General features: G+C 36.1%; 1 protein-coding gene across 1 annotated transcript in view; it reads left to right on the top strand.

Moving 5' to 3' along the window:
* The first annotated feature begins 2,640 nt into the window (after window positions 1-2,640).
* Window positions 2,641-27,096, top strand: part of Dhc36C (Dynein heavy chain at 36C) — a 1,350,914-nt gene continuing 1,326,458 nt past the window's right edge. Inside the window, 2 exon segments of the mRNA XM_090395101.1 lie at window positions 2,641-2,721; window positions 2,949-3,229. Of these exon segments, the coding sequence (XP_090251227.1) occupies window positions 2,641-2,721; window positions 2,949-3,229 (362 nt within the window).

Raw genomic sequence — 27,096 nt, 5'->3', positions numbered from 1 at the left:
TTTTTTATTTTTTTATTTTATTTTTATTTTATTATTTTTTTTTTAAGTTTGAGAAAGAGTGGTTATACATACAAATTTCTGCATTTGCTTATAAGGATTACTTGTAGATGAGTGAGTCAAGTTAATCCCACCTACTTCAAAGCTTGGGTTAGCTTTTATGAAGAGAGTGGGATTTAGCCTTCACTATTTGTGTTGTTGCTCCTGTTTATGTATGGAATGTAGGCATTGGATGCTAGTGATTTCTGATGTGTATATTAGTGTTAATGGTTTCTTAACTTTGTTGGTATATTTTCCAGAGTTCATTTTTTAATGTTCTGTAGTTATCTACGTGTTTTAACTTTCTTGGTAGGTTGCTGAGTTGCGTGGGTATCTGATGTGATCTCACAAAAGAACCGTATGAGTTGTTGAAGGGTATGGGGATGTAGAGAGTTGTTGTAGGTCGTGTTATACGATATGTGTCTCTGTTGTTTCAATAGGTGATGTTAAAGTAATTCCTTGTTAATGTCATGTAGTGTTTCAGGTTTTTAATGCTCAGAATTCTGTGTATCGCCATGTGCTTGCCGGATATTGGTTGTTGCGTATAAGGTGTCCAGATCACATGATTTTCCTGTGTAGTGTTTCTAATTTTGTTAGGTGGCTGTTTGATGTATTTGCATAGACTGTTATTCCGTATCTGAGTAGGGATTCACAGATACCGTGATATAGGAGTTTTTTTATGTTGGGTGGAATAATGTCTTTAACTCGGAAGAGTTTTGCTGCGATGATCTGGAGTTTGGTGTGTAAGTATTCTATGTGTTTTGTCCATTTAAGGTGCGAATCTATATAGAGACCGAGGTATTTTGCATGTGTTACAGGTTTGATTTCGGAACATTGGCAGGTATTTTTGTTGTTAATGCAGCAATATGTGTGATAATGTATCGATAGTGATGCAGGGCGTATGATTCTTGGGTTGTGTATTATCAACACCTCTGTTTTGGTGCCGTTGATTAGAATTGCGTTTTGGTGGAAGTATGTTGCGATTTCATTTAGGTCTTGTTGTGCTTTGCAGAGAGCTGTGTTAATGTCTGTGTGGATTGCTAGTAGTGCAGTGTTGTCTGCGTATTGTAATATTTGACTTCTTATGGATATGTTATGAACATCGTTAATGTATATATTGAATAGAGCGGGTAATAATATGGCACCTTGAGGTACACCGTGTTTTACTTATATACTCCGATGACATGTACCTATTTTTGTTACTTGTGTTCTGTTTGAGAAGTAGTTCTTGAACCATGTATGCAGTGTTCCTCTTATATCTATTGAGTATAGTTTGGTGAGTAGTATGTCATGTTCAAGTGTGTCAAATGCTTTGGTTAGGTCCAGCAGTATAAGGATGGCGTGCTTGTTTTTGTCGAGAGCTTTGTTTATTGTGTTGGCGATATCTTCTAATAAAGTAATGGTGCTTTTTGTTTTCTGAAAGCCATGTTGGTTTTGTGAGATGATGTTGTACTTATGTAAATAGTTCTGTAGTCTGGTGTGTGTTATTTTTTCTAGAATTTTTGAGATGACTGGTAGTGTAGCTATTGGTCTGTAGTTCTGAGTATTGTTTCTTTTGCCATGTTTGTATATTGGCGTAATTACTGCAGTTTTTAGTTGTTGTGGAATAATGCCTGTGTCGAATATTATGTTCACGAGTTTCAAAAGTATTGGATTTATTTGTTCAAAGTGTGTTATAAGGTCTGTGAGTCTTATTTTGTCTATTCCTGGAGTGGTCTTTAGTTTTAGTTGTAGGATTGCTTCTTTCAGTTTCTGTTTTGTTATGGGTGGAAAATACATTGTTTGTTGTTGACTTTGTGTCAGTAGGTTTTTGTTGGTCGTTGGTAGTTTGTCTTTTTTGAGTTGTGTGATGTTGTTTGTGAAAGCATGGTTGAATGAGTCTGCTAGTTCCTCTTGGTTTGTGCCCTGACTGAAGCTTTTTGCAATAAAATGTTGTGCTGAAGTTTTCTTTTTTCAGGTTACTAATTCGTTGAGTGTAGCCCATGTTTGCTTAATGTTGTCGTTATATTCCATGAATTTTTGGAAGTAGTAGCGTCTTTTTGCCCTATGAATTTTTGTTGTTAGTTTATTTCTTGTGTTTTGGTATAAGGTTTGTAAATGTGTGTTACTGGGTGACTTTTTAAGTTTTTTCCATAGATTTTCTTTTTCAGTAATAGTATTTAGTATGTCGTCATTTATTCATGGATTGTTGTCGTTTGTCGCCTCATTTGTGTAGGTTTTGTTGCTTTTTTGTATATTTCTGTGAACTTTAGTTGAAAATTCTCGTATAATGTTACAGGATCGTTTATTTTAAGTAGGGAATTCCGGTCTGTATTTTTTACTTGGTTATCGACAATGCTCTTTAGTATGATCGAGTTTTGTTGACTTTTGTGGTGGTGGGAGGGGGGTAGGAAACATAATAAAACGAAGTTGAGACAAAGTAGTGATTGGCAATTTTTACGTTAATTACTGATGATGTATGATAATAATAATAATAATAATAATAATAATAATAACTTTTATTATTATTATTATTATTACATGACACCTCCAGAGAGTTCAAAGACTCATCGAGGCAGGGCACCTACTCCCAACTCTCTGTCTCTGCCACTCAATCCAACTACAATGAACCCGAACTACTTTCATAAGCTACACCAACATCCATCTATCTACTGCCTACTACCACCACCAACACCACCACTACTAGTATTTTCACAGACAATTTCACAGACAAACATCCATGCCCACGGTGGGATTTGAACATGGAGCCTTTTGGCTGGAGAGCAGATACGCTAACCACTTGGCCAACTAGGCCGGCATTCTATATATATTTGATTATTATTATTATAAAATAGTTTATGTTTCTGTTTATTTATTTCGGTGAAATCAGCCTCCTATTTTCTTTATTCAGTTTTATGTAAATATTATTTCAGGTAAGAAGAGAGAAATTTGTTGAAGAACTAAGTAAATATAACAGGGAAGTTGATAACTTAAAAGGTCAAGGAGATATATTCGAAGTTGATCGTTATCAGAAGAATGCAAGAAACATGCAAGAATGGCTTAATGAAGCACTTATGCTTGTGGAACAGTTTAATTTAGAGGAAGAAGCTTATTCCTGGGAAGTTACAAATTATCCTATAAGGGATATCACAAAAAAACTAACTCCTTATCTTCAGCTGTATGATGCAGCTGTTGATTTCAGTTTTAAACATAAGTAAGTTATATCCATAATGATACTCACTTATAATATAGTACTACTTGTTATCTTTATATGAATTTGTCTTATTTGCACATTTTACAAGCTGAAGGAAAACTGTAGAAAAACAACAACTGGCGAAAATATATTATCAGCACAAAGTACTATGACATTCCGATGAAATAAGAGTCCAGTTTCATTTCACACTCATCAATAATTTTTCACTTAACAAAACAGTTATCTCCAGAATTGCATTATTGATGATGTGAACTCCATTTATTAAATCTTGGTTATTTTTGTTTATACAGTCAACTTACTGAACACACGCTATTTGGATATCATGTGCCTTTATGGTTTGACCATACATTAGATACTGACCATATCTAATATATTGTATCTAATATAATATATTAGATACAATAATATACAATAATAAAATAAGCATCTAATATAATATATTAGATACTATTGTAGCCAGTCAAGCCTTGCAGATCACATGCAGAATTCCATTGAACTGCTTTTTAAGCCAAGAGATTATCCCCCCCCCCCCTTCCTTTTGTAAAACATATCCAAATTTCTAAGTGTTTTTGTATCAGCATGCTTGCATATCAGCAAAGGTTGGTTCAATTGATAGAGTCTCTGCTACTAATGGCTCATGCAAAAAGTTAAGCAAGGTTGAGCAAGGTTAGTAGTTGGAAGGGGACAGTCATTCGATGCTGTTGGCACACTCTCCCCCTCGTTAAGTCTTTGGACTCCCTGGAGGTGTCACATAATAATACATCAGTACTTCTTTGCACTATTCATTGAAGATGTTCTCATTATTGGAGGCCACAGTCATCTCTTGCTATAACAAAAAGTCATGAAACTATTGTAAATTATGTCACTATAACAAGCTATAAAGAGTTCTCAGCTAAATTTTCAGAACATCAGTGCCATGCTAAAGGTGGTTCACTATAGCAGACTATGCATTGCAACATGCTGTAATATTCCTTGGGTCCTTTAAAGTTCGCTACAGGAAGAGTCGACTGTATATTGTAACCTAAACTTAGGCATTGCTTATTAGTTATGATTAGGATTTAATAGATAACAGTTCTGGTAGGATTAAAATAAATATTCTTACTTGTTGATATTGATTATTTTTATATAGTGTGTAATAGTGGCATATATAGTTATTCTGACAACATAATGCATAAATAGTGGTTTGTCTTAGATAGTGTTGCTCTGATTCAGTTTAATATCTTTGTAACTTGAATGCCAAATCAATTTAATTAAACCTCGTTTATCTTAGTTCTACCAATATTTTCATCCATTAAATACATATCAAGTACTTAAATTGTATACAATTTAATTTATTACGTATGAAATTCATTACCACTCCATTAAACTTCAGTATGAACTTCCATCAAGAGAGTATTGTCTAGTAGGGAAGTAAGTGGTAGAAATTTGTTCATATGGGGGGATCATTTTTGCAATGTGAGATCAGACCACTAATATTTGAGTGAAGCACAGTATACCCAAATTGCCAAAGAGGAATCTGGCATTCTCATAAGCAATCCCCATTTTAAAAGGATACCTGCTTAGTTGGGGAAAATGTTCACTAGGCTGGCTTGTAAATGCCCTTCATCACCCAGTGAAACACTATGACACCTAGTTTATTGTAGGCTGGAAGTGGCTGATGCTGTTTGGTTTCTACAGCAGGGGATCTGGTTTCTGTCTCCCCAATGGCATGATAAATTTATGTTAAAAATACTTTTAACATTTTAGGGCTTAAAGAGAAATAAAACACATGATAAAAGAATGGAAGAAGTTGATGTGAAAACTAACTAAAAATTAGGGGATTAACCAGTAACTTCAATATTTTTTCCACATGTAAGAGATCACATAACCTATGTGCGAGCAAGCGGTCAAGAAGAAAGAAAGTACTTGTTGATTTTTTTTTGAGCAACTGGAGATTATAATTCTTAGGGAAAGAAGCTGTGTGGTGGAGATTGTTCCCAAGTACATAGGGAAGAAATAAAGACGATGGCAATAATTCGGTTTAGTATATTTTGGAGCTGGATGGTGAATGGGTGTTGCCCAGCAGCTGTTTATTTGTTTATGGACTTGAGAGAAAGTGGAGGAATGATATGGGTGAGTTCACTGGAACAGTGCCTGTCAAAATACCTGTAGAGGAAGCTTAAAGCAGAAACATTATGTTTCTGAAATAGTGACTAGAGCGAGCATGTGTGTGAGAGATAGAAGGGGGTCACCAGTCATCTGAATTGCACTCTTTCTGGACAGCATCAAGCATTTCTACAGATATTTTTATGTGCCACCCCATATGCAAGAAATTGGAATTAATTTATTTCTAAATTCTAAATTGGAACTGATTTAGGATTTATACAATAGTAGGCATTTTACAAGTGAGAAATAATCTTGAGATGAAACGGACAACTAGTTTTATGGATGCAGAGGAGACTTTGGATGTGATGTGATATTCATATGACAAACCTTACAGTACTCATACACTATCTGATCAAAAACATCTGAACACCTGCTCACACAAACTCTCACTCTGATGTGAAAGTGATTAATATGGAGTCAGTCAACTCTTTGCTATTATAATGACCTTCAATCTTTTGGGAAAGTTTTCCATTAGATTTTACTGCAGTAATTCCTTTCATTTGTTCAGAAGAGTATTAGTAAGGTCATTCACTGATGTTGGGTGATTCTGTCCAATTGGAGTTTCAGTTCATCCCACAGATATTCATCAGGATAGAGAACAGAGCTCTTTGCAGGCCAGTCAAGTTCTTCAACATCTATCTCATCAAACCAATTCTGAACAGAACTCACTTTGTGAATGGCAGGGGGGGGGAGGACATTGTCATGTTGATATAGGAAAGGGTATTCACTGAACTGTTGCCATAAAGTTGGAAGCACAGAATTGTCTAGAATATCCTTATAAATAGTGTTAAGATTCCCCATTACTGGAACTAGGGCTCAGCCCAGACCATGATGCCTCCCATCCAAACTTATGGTAATGCTTGATTCATCACTTCAGTTTGTGTTCTTACTTTTTTTACCTGTATGAGCAATGGCTGTAATGTATATAGCCATATCTACTACTACTATGATATTTTCAGTCAGATAGTATATATATATATTCCAAGCTACAAGATCTTTCACAATTAATGTCTTAAACACTGATCTCCTTACATATTCCAGTGGGATAAGAATAACTGTATCAAGTTCAGTGCCACAAAAACACAATCCTGCCATATTTGACACAAAAAAAGACACCACATTTCATTTATCCTCATCTTTGACAATATCCAGATCTACACTTGATATGAGATATTTTTACTTGGATTTACTTACTAGAGAGATCTGATAATATATCAGATATTAGATTGTTAAAGCTCTTGATAGCTTGAGATATATACATATATATATATATAAACCTTGTTACAACTAATATATATATATATATATTAGTTGTAACAAGGTTTGCCACATGAAAATGAGATATAGAGTGTATAGCAGCAAAACTTCAGATAGGATTTGAAGTTAGTGATAGAAGAATGTTATGAATAAAGAAAAGAGTGTGTACAAAATACAGACTCGTGGAATACTCTGGATTACACCAAACATTTCCATAACCTAGGTCAGTCAATGGATGTGTTGGCAAAGAAATTCACTGTGGATTGAAAGTGGTGAAATCCATATTGGTGGGCTCTGATTAACTGGTGGTCTTTTAGATGCTAAAGGAGTTGGTTGATTTCTTATCCATTATATTTCATAGAACTAAGGTGAGTGCCTAAGGGAAAATAGTTGGATGTGTGGATTAGATTTAGAATGGTTTGGATATATGGGTCTGTTTCCATGCTGTAGGAGTAGATGCCAGATGAGGATAAAAGAAAGATAATACTGGATGGATATTAGTTCAGAAACACAAATATAAGTACAATTGAGAGGATGCCATCAGAACCAGAAGAACTGTTGGTATCCACACTATTCTGAGTTTTCTGATGAAAGACTAGAGAAACAAGTTGTGAGCATTTTTTGGTAAAGTGGGAGTACTTTACCTTGATTATGAATGCTGGAGTTGAAATGATGCAGCAAAAGAAATGATGCTATGAGATTGGCCTTATATTTAAGTAATGTTGCAATGGTATCATCTAGATGTAAAAGAGAGAGAGAGAAATATGGATGGACAGAATTTGCATCTGAATGCCTTAGCAAGGGAAATTCTGGACTGCCTTTGAGAGAAAGTTTGTTACACCTGGAACTTTTGAAGTCTAGATTGGTTATGGTCTTTTTATGCTACCAAGATGAATGGTTGTGCTGAAGTTTAGGTTTCAAACTACTTGTGATGCATACTGCCTTGGCACACTTGTTGGAAAAAACCAAGGTTTGGATAATAGTAGTCTGGGCTACTATTATCTTTCAGAAAGGTGAAGTAAAAATCATGCAGATAATCCCATTTGGCACTATTTAATAATGTATTGGGAAAGTGGAGAGGATAATCATGCTCAGTTTGGTGGAAAGATGGGTAATTTGATAAGATTGTTGCTGACAACAAGCATTTCTGTGTCTTTTCTGGATCGATTGCCAAAAGTTCTTATATTTACCTTCATGATTATTAAATTTTAAGGACTTAAAGAGTAAGAGCATGTAGTGAGGTTGGCAAACTCATAGGCATGACTCCCATACAGAGAGAGAGAGAGAGAGAGAGAGAGAGAGAGAACCTGGTTTACATTCCATTGAATGGTCTCAGCAGTACTCCTACATGCCACTATTCTTGAATAATCAGATATGACAAAGTAATTGTTAGCAGGATTATTCACTAGCTGATTGAAAGCACTGATTTTGGTCCCATATAGTATCTAGTAGCTGTGCTACAGAACCTATTACTGCTGTACTCTCAGAGAGATGGTTTAAGGTTCCGACTGTGCTTAGCATGTGTATTTATATATGAAGCCTACTGCCAATTGCATGTAAAAATTAAAAGAGAGACAACAGAAATCAGGAACTTTGCTCTCTGGGAACCAAATAAGGTGACAACCACTTCAGGTCTTCAGAGTCACTACTAATGCTATTCACAGCTTTATTAATTATAGTGCACATTATTCATCCTACTCATTTGATAAACTATGCAGTTCTCCATCATCCCAAGCTTCAAGATCAACTCCACACCATCTTTCAAAGGGGCAAAGGTAATCTGATCACCTTCAATGCTACTGAAATGCACTCTTGCTATTTTTTTCCTCCACAGAATGGAACGGATATCAGCTCACTTACTCATGATTAATTGAGCTGAGATCCAATCATACAAAATCACCAGATAGGATAACATCTTACTCCTTGGACCAACATTTTCCTCTGTCTTCTTCTGGCATAAACATGATTATTATTATTATTATTATTATTATTATTATTCAGGCCTCCACGGAGTCAAAAGACTAATTGTGGGAAGTCCTTCCTAAGAAACACAAAGTCTATCAAGACTCATCAAAGGGAGGTCCCCCTTCCCCTCCCTGAGAAACACAAAGTCTTTGCAGGTGTAGACTTCTGTGGCTAATTGGTTCAAAAGACATTTCGGTGATTACACCACATTTTTTTATTCAGTTATACAACATACTGAAATAATAGTTCCCGACAAGTTTCGTAAATCATAGGATTTACATCTTCAGGGGATAAATAGTATAACTTAAAGTTTAAACAAGAGAATTAATAAATACAAATCATAACCATCTGGCTATTCATAAACTCAAATAACAGAATGCAGATATAAAACATTATTGATGTTGAACAATACTGGATGATGTCACATGTTCTTGTTCTTGTTCATATAGTCCGAGCTCAGATTGAGGTAGATTTTTTATTAGAGCTGACCACACTTGATGGAGAATTAAACCTTGATTTTTATTGCATTGGGTTGGGTTTTTCAGCATATAAGCAGCTTCTTTAAATTTTCTCATGTAGCAGAGTCTACAAAATCCATTGCTCTTGCAGGATTTGCAACATAGGACAGATAGGAAGATCTGGAGAAATATGCATGGCTGAACACAAAAAAGACATACAATACAAAAGAGAACAAAAAACGGGTCTTGCTTACCATACCACTTCCATTGGACACGATGTACTCTGGCAAAAAACGACGATGTCATATAGAAAACAACTGCTACATAAGAAAATTTAAAGAAGCTGCTAATATGCTGAAAAACTCAACCCAATGCAATAAAAATCAAGGTTTAATTCTCCATCAAGTGTGGTCAGCTCTAATAAAAAATCTACCTCAATCTGAGCTTGGACTGTATGAACGAGAACAAAAACACATGACATCATCCAGTATTGTTCAATGTTAATAACGTTTTATATCTGAATTCTGTTATTTGAGTTTATGAATAGCCAGAAGGTTATGATTTGTATTTATTAATTTCTTTAATAAATATAAATCTATAATTTTAAGTTATACTATTTACCCCTGAAGATGTAAATCTTATGATTTACAAAACTTGTTGGGAACTATTATTTCAGTATGTTGTATAACTGAATAAAAACATGTGGTGTAATCACCGATATATGTCTTTTGAACACAAAGTCTATCATATCACTCCTTAAACTGATTGACCATTCTCATTCTCACCACTCCATCAAGCAATGCATTCTATGGTTCAACCACCCTCCATGCAAAGAAACCACTCCTCACCCTCTTGCAAACAGTTTCCTTTCATAACTTCCAGGAATGGCCCCTTGCCATCACTCCTTCCTGCTGTTCAACCAAGCAAAAGAACTCCCCAGTGTCAACCCTGTAACCACCTCTCAACAGTTTAAAAGTCTCAATCTTCTTCTATCCACCAAACTCTGCAGTCCACATTCCCTCAGCCGATCCTCATAACTAACATGGTACAGTCCTGAAACCATCTTTGTTATCCACCTTTGTTCCCTTTCCACAGTTAATTTATCCCCTTCAAATCCTGGGGGCTAAATTTGAGAACAATAGTCTAAGTGTGGTCTGATCAGAGACTTATACAACAGAATGATAACCCTTTTATCTCTGCAGGTCAGTGTCCTTCTCATTATTGCAGCATTCCTCTATGTTACCTTCACTACCTTTGCAATATGTCCTCTAACTTTCAGGTTTTTATCAATCATCAAACCCAGATCTCTTGTCTCTCCTACTTCCTCTAGTTTAACTCCTCCCATAGAGTATGCAGCATCCCATCGATGTGTCCCAAACCTCAAGACCTCACATTTTGCTGCATTAAACTGAAATCCCCCATTCATTTGCCCATGTGGTAGCCCTGCAAGAGGATTTGAATAGGCTAATAGATGGGCAAATCAATGGGGGATTTCAGTTTAATGCAGCAAAATGTAAGGTCTTGAGATTTGGGACACATCGATGGGATGCTGCATACTCTACGTATATCCCCTTGCAATATCCCCTTGCAATCCACTGACAATGTCATTGATATAAAGGTTAAACAATATAGGTCCCAGTACTGAGCCCTGTGGGGCCCCACTTGTAATCCTGTGCCTCCTTGAAACTGTCCCACCATACACAACTCTCTGATACCTATCGGACAGCCAATCCTGAATCCAGTTGACCAACCTGACAAACAGACTCATATGCTGAAACTTAAATATCAGCTTATCATGTGGCACCCTGTCAGATGCTTTTGCTAAGTCTAAGAAAATGGCAGTATATGCTTTTCCTCTCATCTAATGCTCTTGTAACTTTATTATAAAAGGCTAGCAAATCCATGTTGACTCTCACGGATAACACCACCCTCATCGACCCAATGCTGTATATGGTCAATCCTTACTTTCTCCAAGATCTTAACAACTACTGATAACACACAAACTGGCCTATAATTAGACACTTCCAGTCTGCTACCACCCTTTTGCAATGGCACTATCTTACCTTCCTTCCATTCCCTGGGCACCTTTCCTGCAGCCAGACTTTTATTAAAAAGCCAGGTCAAAGGCACTGTCAGTTCCCTTGCACATTCTCTCAAAACTTGTGATGAAATACCATCCAGTCCCACAGCTTTACTGAAATCCAGAGTACTCAGTATTTGAAACACACTCTCCTCCTGTACCTCTAAATATCGAACCTGCCCTATCCCTCTAGTATTCAAATTGACTCCTCCAAAGCCTCCACTCCTATCGTAAGCAGTACTCCACCACCACACTTTCCTTTCCTATCCTGCCGAAAAATGCTGTACCCAGCGACTTCTATTCCTGTTATTATATCCTCTTCTGTCAACCACATCTCAGTGATCCCAATAATTTTTGGCCAGTCTGATGCTATCTGCGCCACCAATTCTCTCCCTTATTCGAATACTCCTGGCATTAGTATAAAGCATATAAATGCCGTTGTTTCTATACCCAGCATTATCCCCTCTAGACTCCACTGGCCTCAGTGTTACCTGATGTCGTTCCCCTTCTCCCAAATACCCATTCCCAGAAGAGGCCACCTCTGCTACCATCCTCCCTGGGACACACTGACTCATTCAGAACAGCAACCTCTCCGGATGCCTACATCCTTCCTCATTCAAATGTAAGCGGTCTTTTGCATACAAATGCTCTCTATCCTCAAACGCACTCCAAGCATCCACATATTCTAGTCCTCTCTTGTCACATATTCTAGCTATTATGTCATTCAATATTACTGCTCTTCTGCACAGCTTGTCATTATCATGCCTAGGCAATATGCACACTATCTTTCCTCTCTCTGTCTTCTTCCGTATAACCATCACAATCATCTCATCCACCCTTTCCCCTCTCTTAATTGCCATAGCCACTCTTTCTATCATTCCTCCTGGAAAACACTCCTCACGCATCCTATCTTGAACACCACGGATCATTGAGTCCCCATACATTATACCTCTTACCATTCCCTCTCTCCTGTTGTTTTCGGTCTCTCCTCTTCTTTCATTTCCATATGTCTCTATCATCCCCTCTCCTCTACTGCTCCTATTCTCTCTTCTAGCATTCCCATACCTCTCTCTCTCTCCTTCCCTCTTGCCTACTGTTTCCATTCTCTCCTCTTCTAGCATTCTCATACCTCTCTCTCATTCCCCTCTCTCCTACTGTTTCCATTCTCTCCTCTTCTAGCACTCCCATACCCCTCTCTCCCACTGTTTCCATTCTCTCCTCTTCTAGCACTTTCATACCTTTCTCTCCTACTGTTTCCATTCTCTCCTTTTCTAGCACTCCCATACCCCTCTCTCCTACTGTTTCCATTCTCTTTTCTTCTAGCACTCCCATACCTCTCTCTCTCTCCTACTGTTTCCATTCTCTCCTCTTCTAGCACTCCCATACCATTCTCTCCTCTTCTAACACTCCCATACCTCTCTCTCATCCCCCCCCTCTTTTACTGTTTCCATTCTATCCTCTTCTAGCACTGCCGTACCTCTCTCTCATTCCCTCTCTCCTACTGTTTCCATTCTCTCCTCTTCTATCAATCCCAAAATTCTCTCCTCTCCTATCATTCCAAAAACTCTCTCTCTCTCTCTCTCTCTCTCTCCTACTCTGACTCACCTTGCATTTATCTCTTCCATTCTGTTAATCTCATCTTTCATACTTCAACTCTCATTCACAAGACATTCCACCTCCTCTTTCAGCTCATCTATCTCCCTCTGCAGGTCAGTCACTCTTAATGGAAATTCACTCTCCCAAACAAAACCATCTCCTGAACTTTCACAGTCACTCATGCCTTCCACACTATCAACTTTTATTTTCTTATTCATATTTTTTTCTTCATTCTCTCCTATCACACTACTCGTCTTCCTATATTCATTTCCCGTTCCTGGAGCAACAAGGTCGGATATTGATATATCTAATGCATTTATTTCATCCCGCTGGCTGCACTTTACGCACACACGCATCCCCCCTCTCACAAGCCACATATCCAGTTCCCAAGACGCATACATGTCGCAAATACTGCAATGCCACAAAGTCCCTTATTAAATTACTTATAATAGTGTTCTTAAATGGCGGAGGACTTGGTGACACGCCATTTGCGACTGCAGCTGAATCCGCCATCATTCCTTACTGCCGAGGAACTACTAGCATAACCGTTAATTATTCAAAATAATGTCACTAATTAGTGTCAAAAATAAATCTATCTGCTCTCTGTAGAAATGCTAAGTTTGCTTGCCCTTAGAATATTGTAGAAATTTTCATTTGGTTATAAATTAAATTAAACTTGCCAAGAAATTATATTCTTGTTTAATCCTTTATTCAAATATAAGAAAATAAAATTTGTATATGAAGTATCTTAATGACTAGGCTACTTGTATATAGAAGCTGATGACTATTAGTTGCCAATGTGCAAAGTACACACCCTTCTAGGCATTTATAGTGTTATGCATTATGAGAAGGGTCACTATCCAGACCAGTTTTGACCTTTATTAAAGTCTGTCTTCTCATTGGCAGCCAGACTCAGAAGAAATACCAAGATTGTGAATGCCCCATATTCAAGTAGTAAATGGTTACAAATTAAATCAGATGCCAAGATATTATAATCTTATTTTATCCTTTTTCTAAGTGAAAACTAAAAAAGTTTCCAAATGTGTGCTTTGCATTATAAAATACTAAGGTAATTTGTTGTTTCAAGGATGCTTGCGACATAAGACCGAATGATATAATCACGTAATCACAAGAAAGATATTTATTTAACCAAATATTTCGGTCTGGAAATAGCAGACCATCGTCAGTGGTATTACAAGAACAGTTTAAAAAATACAAGCTAGAATACTAACAATAGATCGTTAAAATTAGAACACGCCACGTGATGTTATATCACTAAGTATGAAACGGAATATTTTGAAGTAGAAACATGATTGAATTTGCTATTAAAAAAAAAAAAAAATTAATTAATGAGTAATCGTGATTAGACTTTCCCAGATTTTTGATATAGATATACAGTCATTACGATTCAGGTTGGGGCAATGGAGCAAGGCCTCCACACTTTCCTTGAACAAACGTTCGAACCTATAATGGGATCTAAGTAAGAGGCGAGTCCTGGAATAAAGGATGCTGTGGTCAGTTTCAATCCTGTGTTGAGCCAATCCAGACTTTTCAGGTTTATTGTGAAGAATGGATGATTGATGTTCTTGGATTCTTTTTTCAAGAGAACGTCCAGTTTGTCCAAAATAAGAGAGATCACAGTTGCACGGAATTTGATAAACTCCAGGAAGAGATAAAGTTGAGCGTTTGCCTTTAGGAGAAGGAAAATGAGAAGACAATTTGTTAATAGGTGAATATGTAGTTGTTAAATCATGTTTCTTTAAAATTCTTGCGATAGGTTCTGAAATACCGGAGATATAAGGAATAGGCACTCAACGTATTGAAACTTTGTTGTTTTGTGGAGGATTATAAGAATTGAGAAAACGTTGAGTACTTTTTTCAGAAAAGCCATTGAGTTTCATGTGTTGTTGGATAGTAGAAAGTTCTTTCTGTAGATAATCAAAAGTAGAACAATTAGTTTTGGCTCTTCTGATGAGACATTTTATAATTCCTGTTTTTTGACATGGATGATGGGCTGATTCTTTAAGAATATAATGACCTGTGAATGTTGGTTTCCTGTATACTGTAGTTGTAAGAATATTTGAAGGTGATCAGATGAGGAGAACATCTAAAAAAGATAATTGGTTGTTTTCTTCTAATTCCATAGTAAACTTTATGCGATGATGCAAGGAATTAATACTGTTTAAAAAGGAAGGTAAAGTGTTTTTGCTGTGAGGCCAAATAGTAAATATGTCATCTATATATCTTACCCAAAAAGATGGTTGAGGGAAAATAGATGTGAAGAGGACTTTTTCTAAATGTTCTAAATAAAAGTTGGCTAAAGCCAGAGAAAGAGGACTTCCCATGGCCGTTCCTTCTACTTGGCTATAAAATTTGTTTTGACATACGAAATATACAGAATGTATTATGAAATCGAATAGTTTTATAATATCTCGAGGAAAGATGTCAGCAAGTAATTTTAAAGTTTCCTTGAGAGGTACATTGGTATATAAAGATTCTATATCAAAGCTAACCATAAGATCTGTAGGTTGTAATGAGACATTTTTTAATTTTTCTAAGAAATCTGAGGAGTTTTTTTAAAAAAGAATTAGAGTTGCCAATGCAAGATTTCAATAATTTAGCTAGATATTTGGCTATACAGTAAGTAGGAGAATCAGTACTATTGGACGAAGAGGATAGTCAATCTTATGGATTTTTGGAAGGCCATAAAATCTAGGAGGTCTTGCAAAATGAGTTTTAAGTCTTTCAATTGTGTCTTTATCCAAACTGATGACTTCATTAAGGAGAGAATTTAATTTCTTTAGTTGTCTGTTGGTTGGATTATAATCAATTTCTTGATATGTGGAGCGATCTCGAAGCAAAAGAGAAAGTTTTCTTCTGTAATTTGCTGAGTCCATAACTACTTTGCTTTTCCCTTGTCAGCTTTAGTGATAATGAGGTGATTATTTTTTCTCAAGGAATGTAAAGATTTCATTTCAGAAGAAGATATGTTGGAAGGAGGAAGTTTAGCCTTAAGTAGAGATGAAGCGACTTCTAGGCAAAGAGCATTAGCTTTATCACTGGTTAGATGATTAAGATTCCTTTCAATATTAACTAGGAAATCTACATATGGTATTTTATTTGGAACAATAGAAAAATCATGTCCTTTTGACAGGATGAGGGTTTCGCTTTTAGTCAAAAGACGTCCGGGTATATTTACAATCCAATTATCTGGAGTTATGAATGGCTTGGATTGTCTAGACGAAAGAGTTATCTTTTTTAGACGTTCTCCTCATCCGATCACCTTCAAATATTCTTACAACTACAGTATACAGGAAACCAACATTCACAGGTCGTTATATTCTTAAAGAATCAGCCCATCATCCATGTCAAAAAACAGGAATTATAAAATGTCTCATCAGAAGAGCCAAAACTAATTGTTCTACTTTTGATTATCTGCAGAAAGAACTTTCTACTATCCAACAACACATGAAACTCAATGGCTTTTCTGAAAAAAGTACTCAACGTCTTCTCAATTCTTATAATCCTCCACAAAACAACAGTTTCAATACGTCTAGTGCCTATTCCTTATATCTCCGGTATTTCAGAACCTATCACAAGAATTTTAAAGAAATATGATTTAACAACTACGTATTCACCTATTAACAAATTGTCTTCTCATTTTCCTTCTCCTAAAGACAAACGCTCAACTTTATCTCTTCCTGGAGTTTATCAAATTCCTTGCAACTGTGATCTCTCTTATTTTGGACAAACTGGACATTCTCTTGAAAAAAGAATCCAAGAACATCAATCCTCCATTCTTCACAACAAACCTGAAAAGTCTGGATTGTCTCAACACGGGATTGAAACTGACCATAGCATCTTTTGGTCCAGGACTCAATCACTTCCATGCCCAATCACTCGATTTATTCAGGTCTTCTTGCAAGTTCCCAACATCTTCACTACTCTTTATGATTTGTCCCAACTTTGCATCATCTGCAAACAACTGAATATCTCCATCCAAATCTTTGCCAATATCATTAATATACAAGTTAAATAGTAATGGCCCTAAAACAGACGCCTTAGGCACTCCACTAGTGACTTTCCTTTTCCTGGATATCGCACCTCCATACACAACTTGTTGATACCTATCAGATAGCCAGTCTCCAATCCAATGCACTAATCTAATATCCAACCCCATCTGCTCTAGTTTGACTGTCAACATCATGAGGTACTCTATCAAAAGCCTTTGCGAAATCCAAGTATATTACTGTGCATCCTTTTCCTCTATCCAAAGAAACATTCACTTTATTGTAATAAGTAAGTAGATTACTAAAACATGACCTCCCTTTAGGAAATCCATGCTGTCCATCAAAGATAATACCATTGTTGTCAACTCAATTCTGGATCCTAGTTCTCACAAGCTTCTCCAACAACTTAACCACAACACCTGACACACAGATAGGCCTATAGTTTGATGCTTGAGTTTGATCACCTCCTTTATGAAGTGCCACAATCTTGCCCTCCTTCCACTCCTTAGGAACTTGACCAAGTGCAAGACTCGTATTAAAAAAATATATCAAGGCAGGTGTCAACCCCCTTGCACATTCCTTCAGAATACGTGGTGATATATTATCAAGTCCCACAGCTTTATTTACATCTAGTTTACTCAACTCCTCAAACACCTCTTGCTCACTTACAGTCAGTCTCTCCTCCCCATCATCAACTGCTCTCAATCTCTCTCTCTCCATGAAGTCACTTTCACAAGATTGAAAGATCTTTTGAACTGCTAATTAAGTATCTCCACCACACATGATGCAACAGCTTTCTCTATACTATTTTCTCCAATCAATGTCATCCTTCCATAATTATTCTTTCTTTTGCTGGCTACATATTGAAAGAACTCCCCAGGATTCTTTTTGGCTTCATTAGCAAACTGCTGTTCATACCTCTCTTTAACTACTCTCGCCAACCAAGTCACCCTCCTTGCCTGGTCTTTGTAGACCTCATGAAATTGGTTATTTCCACTTCTCTTATGCTGCCTCCACAATGCCCCTTTTCTCTGTATTGCATGCTTAATCTCTTTATTCATCCATCTCACACCTACCTTATTTAACCTTCTCACCCTTGGAATACATTTAGACATTGCATCTACTAGATAATTTTTGAAAATCCCCCAAGCTGCATTGATCTCTTTTCCAGCTAACTCCTCATTCCATGCTACCCCCTCCCCTTGTAGTTCTAGATATACCATTTTCTCACAGGTGGGTCCTCGCACTGCTGGCAACCACCCAGGTAATCGCCTCATGGTCTCTCTCACCAATTGGTGGATGATTTGACACCTCATTTATAATTACATCCTCTGATAAGATGACCAAATCCAAGACCCTTAATCCTTGTGTGCCCTCTGTTACATACTGTCTGACGTAATTATCCCTCAAAAACTCAAGAAACTCATTTTCTTTACTTCTGGTTGCTATCTCATCATTCCAGTCTATATTGCCATAATTAAAATCACTCATAATGATCACTGTTTTCTTATTTGTTTGGCTAATTTGACTATACATTTCACTATCACCACCATCCACATTACCTGCTCTATAACAACATCCCACCAAGTATTTGATTCCATTCACCTCTATCTCACACCATACTGCCTCAAAAACCACTGGCACTATTTCCGTCTTGCATCTCTACTTTGTATGGACATAACTCTTTTTCTATCATCAGTAGCACTCCCCCTCCCTTTTTACCCCTTCCATCCTCACGAAACACATCATACCCTTCCATCTCTATTCCTGTCAGGATGTCATCCTCTTCCAACCATGTCACACTTATCCTGTCAATCTTTAGGTGAATAGACACAATTAGTGCAACCAATTCATCTGCCTTGTTTCTTATACATCTAGGATTGGTATACAAACACAACAGCTCATTTCTGGATCTACAGCTAGTTCCACTGATACCACTCACTCGATGTTATCTCTTCATGCTCGACTGGGGCAATTTCCCTTTCTGCTTCTTCATTTTAGAACTCTTTTCAGTTTTTACTGTTTCCTCTTGATCCCTGGTCATCCCATTCCTTTCCTGCCTACACATGTTCTCACCTCCTCTTGGAGCATCCACCTTTCTCACGCCATGTACCCCTGTCCACCCTGATCCTCCCCGTTTCCCTGCTCTTCTTGCACACTCATTCTCTCATTTTCTATATTCATGCCACTCACTTCCCCATTCATATCCACTTCTTCAATCTCTCCTGTCTTACTCTCCTGCTCTTCCACATCACTCCTCTCTCAATCTGATTCATTCTCTCTATTCATTTCTCTACCTTCCAGCAGCAGTCTCTCCAAGCGACTCACACCATAACCACTCAAATGCAGTCCATCGCTCCCATACAGCTCACTTCGTCCCTCAAACTCATTCCACACATTAACAAACTGTACTCCCATCTCCTCACACATTTCAGCCAGCATATCATTCATAATCCTTGCTCTCCGCCTCATTTCACCACAGTCATACCTAGGCAACACACTGACTACCCTTCCTGTCACGCTATTCTCTTTTATCCTTCCAAGCAGCCTCCTGATATCTATTCTGACATGCTCTTTGTCCTCTCTCAAGTGTCCTCTTTCTAAGGAAGAACATATGTGAAACCATAAACACTGCTAATTATGACTAACTTGTGAGTAGATTGGCATACTGCTATGGTATTAGACCTTGCAAAGGAAGGATGTTAGCAATGCATGAAAAACTGACAAGGATTTTTAAGGGAAACAGTGTTTGTATGCCTAGTGATAGGAAAGTAAATCACATATGAGTTAATTGGATAAATAGCATTATTAAGCAGGCACTACAAAAAAAAAAAAAAACCCTGTCTAGGAGGGAATATAAAGAAACATGATATTAGTCAATCAGTAAGTTTATGAACAGGATAAAGTACAGAATGGCTAGGAAGGAAAAATCGAATTATAAGAGGAAATTAGCCAAGCAGGCCAAAGTAAAAGTTAATGATTATGGAACTTTTAACTTTTAGAAATATAGGTGGTAGGGACTACTGTAACAGAAACAGATGAAATAGTTGACTTACTGAGTAATTACTTTGCAACGGTGTATCATCCAAGCAGAGATAATACAGTCATGGATATGAGAATAGTTGTAATAAATTGCAGATTTTTCGAATATTAAGAAATCTCTATTGAATATAGCCATGGATAAGATGTGGTATAGGCCTGTGTATCACAAGAAAGTTCCACACAGACCTATACCACATCATGCCATATCCATATGAGAAAAATGATAGTATCCTTAACCAGGCAGTTTTTGTCTCATCACTCTTAGGATCTTAATGGAGTAGAATGATAAGATAACTCTGTTTGTAAAGGAGACTTCAAGAGAGAAATAACAAATTACAGACTAATCAGTATCTCAGGAATTGTGGTTAAAGGCAGAATTCAGGAATGGGCAGATAGGAATGTGATACTCAATAGGGAAGCATAGCTTTGTAAAGGGAATGTCTTGCATTAGTAATTTACTCACTTTCTATAATAAAATAATATTTGAGTTGGATAAAGGAAATGGCTATACCATATATTGCTAGGCTTTATAATCATTTGATATGCTGCTGCACAGAAACCTATTACATAAATTGGAACAAATGGTGATTGACAAGAAATTTGGGACATGGATAAGAGAGTGACTGTTGGATAGAAATCAGAAAATAGTATTTGATGCAGTCAAATTGTGGAGTGACCAGTGGTATGCCAAAGGACTTTGTACTCAGGCTGATGATGTTTATTTTTCACATTATTGATATTGGAAATGATTTAAGTGGGAATATCAGTTTGCTAATGATTTTAAATCAGGAAGAGCAATAGTTATTAAAGGTGATGCTGAAATCCTGCAGGATGATTTATATAGACTGGCAGTGTTGGCAAACAATAATGGTTGTCTCAGTGTTGCAGAGTGTAAGTAGAGCTGAAAAGACTACAAGCTGTGTAATTACATTTCCCTAACATTTTCAAGAAATTGACAAAGCTTTTTGAGAATAACTCAATGAGTCAATTGTTTCTTAGCAAGTGATTCATTGAGTTATTCTCATCCCCCCTTCCCCCCACACACCGTTGAGATAGGGAAATTATTATTGCTCTTTGTATGGCTTGACTACAGGGTCTAAACTTTGCTAGGCAAATCCTTCATAGCCATGAGTAGACTGTGCTATGCAGATTTGTTCAAGTGAGTGTTTCTGGTGTTGAGGAAGTGGTGGAGAAGATTTCCAGAGGTGGGGAAACAAGTTAGTGGCAGATCTATAGAATTTTTCCCTTTTGAAGATATTTTGATGGCTTGTGTGTTAAACAGTTTCATTTACAAGTGGAATGATAGAAACCTAAGGTATCAGATGGATTTTATAAGATAGAAGCAGAAGAATTGAGTTAAGGGGATAATAAATCCCTCATTATTTTAAAGCCAGATACGAAACTCGGAGCTCGAAATCTATCGAAATCTAAGAGTTTCATGCCAAAGAACTGTTTGCGAGTCCAGGCGTAAGTCATCACCTGGGTAGTACAACACTAGGGCAACTCGTTGCAAAGGTGGAGCAAGATCTGTCACTATCCTTAATATTTTCTCATAATGTAAAATGCAGCTCCTAGGAGATGTATTACTGTTTTACATTATGAGGAGAGGTCACTACCCAGACCGGTTTCGACCTTTATTGAGGTCTCATCAGTGAGTAGGTAGACCTGGAATACCAAGGTTTAAGTGAACCGAACTTACACCCCCACTAATGAATTGCCAGAGCAGTGTACCCATATATTATTATTACTATGATAAAGGGCCAAGAGGCTGTTTTTCCGGCGGCATAAATTAAGGGATATATGGGTACACCTCTGTGGCATTTCGTTAGTGGGGTATATGTAAGTTGTAAGTTCAGTTCACTTAAACCTTGGTATTCCAGGTCTACCTACTCACTGATGAGACCTCAATAAAGGTTGAAACCGGTCTGCGTTTTGTAATGTAAAATGATGCTCCTCCTAGGAGCTGCATTTTACATTATGAGAAAATATATTAGGATAGTGACAGATCTTGCTCCACCTTTGCAACGAGTTGCCCTAGTGTTGTACTACCCAGGTGATGACTTACGCCTGGACTCGCCAATAGTTCTTCGACATGAAACTCTTAGATTTCGATCTCTGAGTTTTGTATCCGGCTTTAAAATAATGAGGGATTTATTATCCCCTTAACTTAATTTACGCCATCGGAAAAATAGCCTCTTGGCTCTTTATCATAGAAGCAGAAGAAATTTTTCAGTATATGACATGAGTGACGAGAATAAGGGGGTTACTCTCAAGGCCAGTACAGTGGTTGTTTAACCACTGTACTGTAATACAAAATGTCCATTCAAGTCAATATAACTTTTGGATATAGAAATAATATGAAGTGTATATTTTTGATATGTTTTATCCATGTGTTATTTGGGTAGTTAAAAGTGTCATTAACAAGGCACAAATGAGTGTCTTGTTAATGACACTTTATCAGCACTCACCACAAGTGGTTTGTCAGGAAATGAGTTCAAGGATAGGTATGATGCAGATTGCTACTCTGTTGTTATTACACTGGCAGCTCCATAGAGTCTGAAGAGTAATTACGGGATACTAACAGTAACCTTTTAAGAACACTTATCATACCCCACTTTAAAGCATTCACAAAACCACTGCCAACCCATTTCATTCATTTATTATTGTACTCTCCAAGTAAAAAATCTAGCCCTATAATGATTAGCATTGCATTAGGACACTAGAATTTAATGAGTGAAATGGATTGCCAGACAGTTTCAATGCCTATAACAATGCTTATGTCAGGGGTGATCAACCCGTCGATCGCAGAGCAATTTTTGGCTGATCTCTTGTGTATTCCTTGTGTATTTGTATTACTTACAAATTTAATTAAAACTGAAAACATAATATTTTATTTATCATTATTTTGTATTATTTTTAATTCGCTTTAAGTGTATTGGTATTGTTTCTTTATTTTTCGTTAAAATTGTCAAATCAGTAATTTTCTTATAAGTTCGGGTAAATGAATTAATTTGGATCAGTGGAGGTCAAACAGTGAGCCAAGTGAATACGATTATAAGCAAAGTGTAAAAACTCGATTGTAGCTTAAATATTAAATATTACAAAGCACATTACATCGATTTTTTACTTAGGTTAAGTCCCATGTGAATATTGTAAAAAAATAAATTTTGTTTGTCTCAGTATAGTTTGTATTAGATGTTTTTGTAAATAACTCTTGAAGCTAACTGTATATACTGCTTTAATAAGAATATGTTAGAGTGTTAAAAACAAAGGCAATGTTTTTGTTGCCGAAGCTGTAAATGGTGGCATTAGAAAGATTGTTATTGAAACTTGTATGTATGAGAAAGGCTTGTAGGCTCTAAGTGTAAACATCTCCGAAATCAGTCAGAAAGAGTTCAGATAACTTTTCGATGGCCAGCAACTTAATCAAAAGAAAGTGGAGGAGAACAAAAGGCGTGCCGAACTTGAAACTTAAGATGAAAGACTCATACCGTTTCTTTGGGGGGGGGGGCAAACTTCATGCGAGGTCTCAGAGGAGGCCTAATAAAAAGGGATTGAAACAAGAGGTGTCCCGGTTCCAGAATTGCTGTCAGAGAGACTGCCCGGATTCTTGAGAGAGGAGTTTCTTGCTTCCAGAAAGGAGCTTCTCGGTTCAAGACATCGCTAGAGAGAGACTACTTCTAGGCTGCAGACAAGGTTTCAAATTGCCGAAAGGAAGAGAATTTCTCCAATTGCTGGAGAAACGTTTCGAGGCCAGGTTAATGTCAGACATTCACCAGTGTGTTGCATCTTCATTACAGTTTGATGAATCAAACGACTTCACTGATATTGCCCAGTTAATGGTGTTATTCGCATGGTATTTCAAGATTATTCAAGTAAAGAAGAACTTTTGAAAATTATACCATTATTGGGGAGGACTAGGGGAGTAGACATTTTTTCAGTATTTGATGAATTTGTGAAACAAGACAAACTTCCGCCTTTTAAACTTGTGTCTATTACTACTGATGGTGTTCCTGCAATGATGGGTAATAAATCAGGCTTCATTCCATTATGTAAAAACGATGACAAATATCCAGATTTTTTAACGTACCACTGTATTATTCACCCAACAAGTACTGCATAGTAAGAGATTAAACACGAAAGATGTTTTGGATATTACATTTAAAATTGTAAATTCTGTTCGAGGAAAAGCCCTGCAACAGCAGTTATTTAAATTACAGGCAGATGATAATAGGGAACTTCTGTTGTACAATAATGTTCGCTGGCTCCACAGAAGTCAATTTTTTGAAAGATTTCTTGATTAATTAACGATATAAAAATTTTTCTTGATGAAAAAGTAGATATTTATCCACAATTGAGAGTGATAAAAGATGGCTGTTACACTTATCATTTCTAGTAGATTTCTGTACGAAAATAAGCAATTTAAATTTAGAGTTACAAGGTAGAGATAAAAATTTAATTGACATGTTGAGTTAAATAAAAACGTTCCAGCAATACATACTTTTATTAAAGAAAAATATAAATGACTGCAAATTTAGACATCTCCCATATTTATTAAAATTTTTTGAACAAAATCGAGAAATGCTTCACTATGATTTAAAAGACTTTATTCGTGAAATAGAATTAGTTGAGGAAGAAATAAATTCAAGATTTAAAGATTTTAATAAAACTGAAATGATTGTATCTTTTATCAATAATCCATTTCAAGAAAACTTGAACATCACAGAATTTTCAAATAAAATTAATTGACTGTTTGATATAAACCAAGCTGAAGTAGAACTTGAGATAATAAACATTCAGAATAGTTTACATTTAAAATCAATAAACATTGAAGTCATTTGGAAGTATGCACATGAAAAATTCCCAATATTAACTGATATTGCATGAAAAATTCGGTCGTGTTTCGGATTGACATGCTTGTCAGAATCCGCTTTTTCAAATAAGAAGTCATAAAAAATCAATTAAGAAACCAAATTACAAATGATCATTTGGATGATTGTCTGCGATTGGCCACTTCTTCATATCAACTTGGCTATGAAAATATTGCGAGGTCCAAACAATGCCAAAATTCACATTAACTTTTTTTTTTTTTTAAATCAACCAGCATTTCCTGTGATTTGTGAATTTGTAATCAATCTGTTGTTTTTTCTAACTTTGGTTTTCCAAAATAGAGAAATAAATATTTTATTCCAATATATTTGGTTTTTTTTTGTTGTATTAAAATAATTAAAAGTGATAAATAAATTTTTAAATACACAAATAAAGTTTTTAGTTGTGTATTTTTTTTTAGTTGTTTATTTTTGCATAATGAGATATCAGATTGGGGGAACTTGATCTATACAAGAGAGTAGATCGCCGAATAACTTATATATAAGAGAGTAGATCGCCGAATAACTTTTTATAGAAAAATAACTTGCATAGTAAAAAAGGTTGAACACCACTGGCCTATGTGATTCACACAACCATTATTCATACGCTGTATGAATAATGGTTGGTGAGGGTTTCCTATGATATGTCTTTGAACTCCATAATGATGCTTGTGTAATAATAATAAATTTGGATACATCAAATAATACAGCAGTTTGTTGAATTACCATAATCCAACAATTAGAGTCATAATATCCTAACATTTGTGTTAAGATATTATGACTGTAAATTTCATTTGTAAACAAGAATTTCTAGGTCTTTTCATAGAAGGCAAATTAGTTTCCTAATGTGACTTTTTTTTCTTCTTTTTTAAATTTGAAATATTTAGATATGATCAACCTGACACCAGAGGTTACAAAACTTATTGTAGATCACTTTCATGTGTGAAGGTTAAGAGGAAGGTAGAGATCTATTAATGTGGTTCTGGATGCTATAATCTGTTGTAAGTGGAGGTTTCTGTGGTTTACAAGTTCACATGATATATTCCAGTAATTGGACCACATTTTTTTTAATAAGCTATATAAAACACAATGAATTAATAAAAGACCTGACAAGTTTTGTAAGGCGTTTGACTTACATCTTCAGGGGCAAAAGGTAACTGAAAGTTAAAACAACAAAAAAGAGATTAACAGCTCACACTATATAGTTGTAGCCATCTGACTATTCATAAAATTTAAAATCAGAATGCAGATTCAAAGCAGTGCTGGGTTTAAACAATGCTGGATGATGCCACATTCTGTTGTTCACGTTCATAATGTCCGAGGTCTGACTGAGGTATATTTTTTATTAAAGCTGACCAAACTTGGTGGAGAATTAATCCTTGATTTTTATTCCATTGTGTTGGTATTTTAAGCATGTTTGCAGCTTCTTTAAATTTCCTTATGTAACAATTTTTTTCTATGTACGACATGTTTGTATTCTTCCATAGTACATTGTGGCCGATGGAAGTGGTATGAAAAGCTAGACCTGATTTTTGTTGTTCTCTTCTGTTTTGTACATCCTTTTGGTGTTTGTTCATGCGAATTTCTCCAGGTCTTCCTGTCTGTCCTACGTAGCAGATGCCGCAAGAACAATAAATTTTGTAAACACCTGGTTTTTTTTAAGGATGATGAGGAGGTTTCGGGGGATGTAGAAATCTCGAAATTTTTTCCAGCGGCAGAAAGGCTACTTTGATGTTATATTTATTAAGTAATTTAGCCATCTTGTCTGTAACATTTTTGATATATGGAAGCATAATAGCGTTTTTGAAATCTTGTTTCTGAGAGATGCTTGTAGGAGGTGTATGGAGATTTTTTTGATAGTCTTGGTTTCATAACCATTCTTTTGAAAGATCTGTGTTAGATATTCTAAATATTACCTAAATAATTTGCATAATAATATAAAATTTACTTTAGAACAAGAAGAACTTAGAAAACTGCCTTTTCTAGCCATTCTATTAGAAGTCAATGAAAAGGATAATTAACTTTCTTCATTTCTCTGTTTTTTCTGTGCTGGAAATGTTATACGCCCTGTCCCTTAGAGTTTTTATTAGACCTATTTTTTGCGAAGGGTGTGGTGTGAGGCCGCATTAAGAAATCTTCCTGTGTTGGTGGGTTTTCTATATATTGAGAAAGAACGTTTATTATCTTTTTCATTGACTTCTAATAGAATGGCTAGAAAAGGCAGTTTTCTAAGTAATTCTTGTTCTAAAGTAAATTTTGTATTATTATGCAAATTATTTAGGTAATCTTTGAAAGCAATGAGTTCATCTGTTGTTCCTGGCCATATGATGAATATATCATTCACATAGCGTAGCCATATTTTTGGTTTCTGATGATAATTGTTTAAAGCATTATTTTCAAAGTTTTTCCTAAATAGGTTAGCTAAAGCCGGAGAGAGGGAAGAGCC

The sequence above is a fragment of the Typopeltis vanoorti genome, chromosome 7 (genome assembly GCF_054136105.1).
Source record: "Typopeltis vanoorti isolate ZY-2024b chromosome 7, IOZ_Tvanoo_1.0, whole genome shotgun sequence".
Taxonomy (NCBI): Eukaryota; Metazoa; Arthropoda; class Arachnida; order Uropygi; family Thelyphonidae; genus Typopeltis; species Typopeltis vanoorti.
The sequence above is the reverse complement of the archived record's forward strand: the minus strand, read 5'-3'. Positions and strand labels throughout refer to the sequence as shown.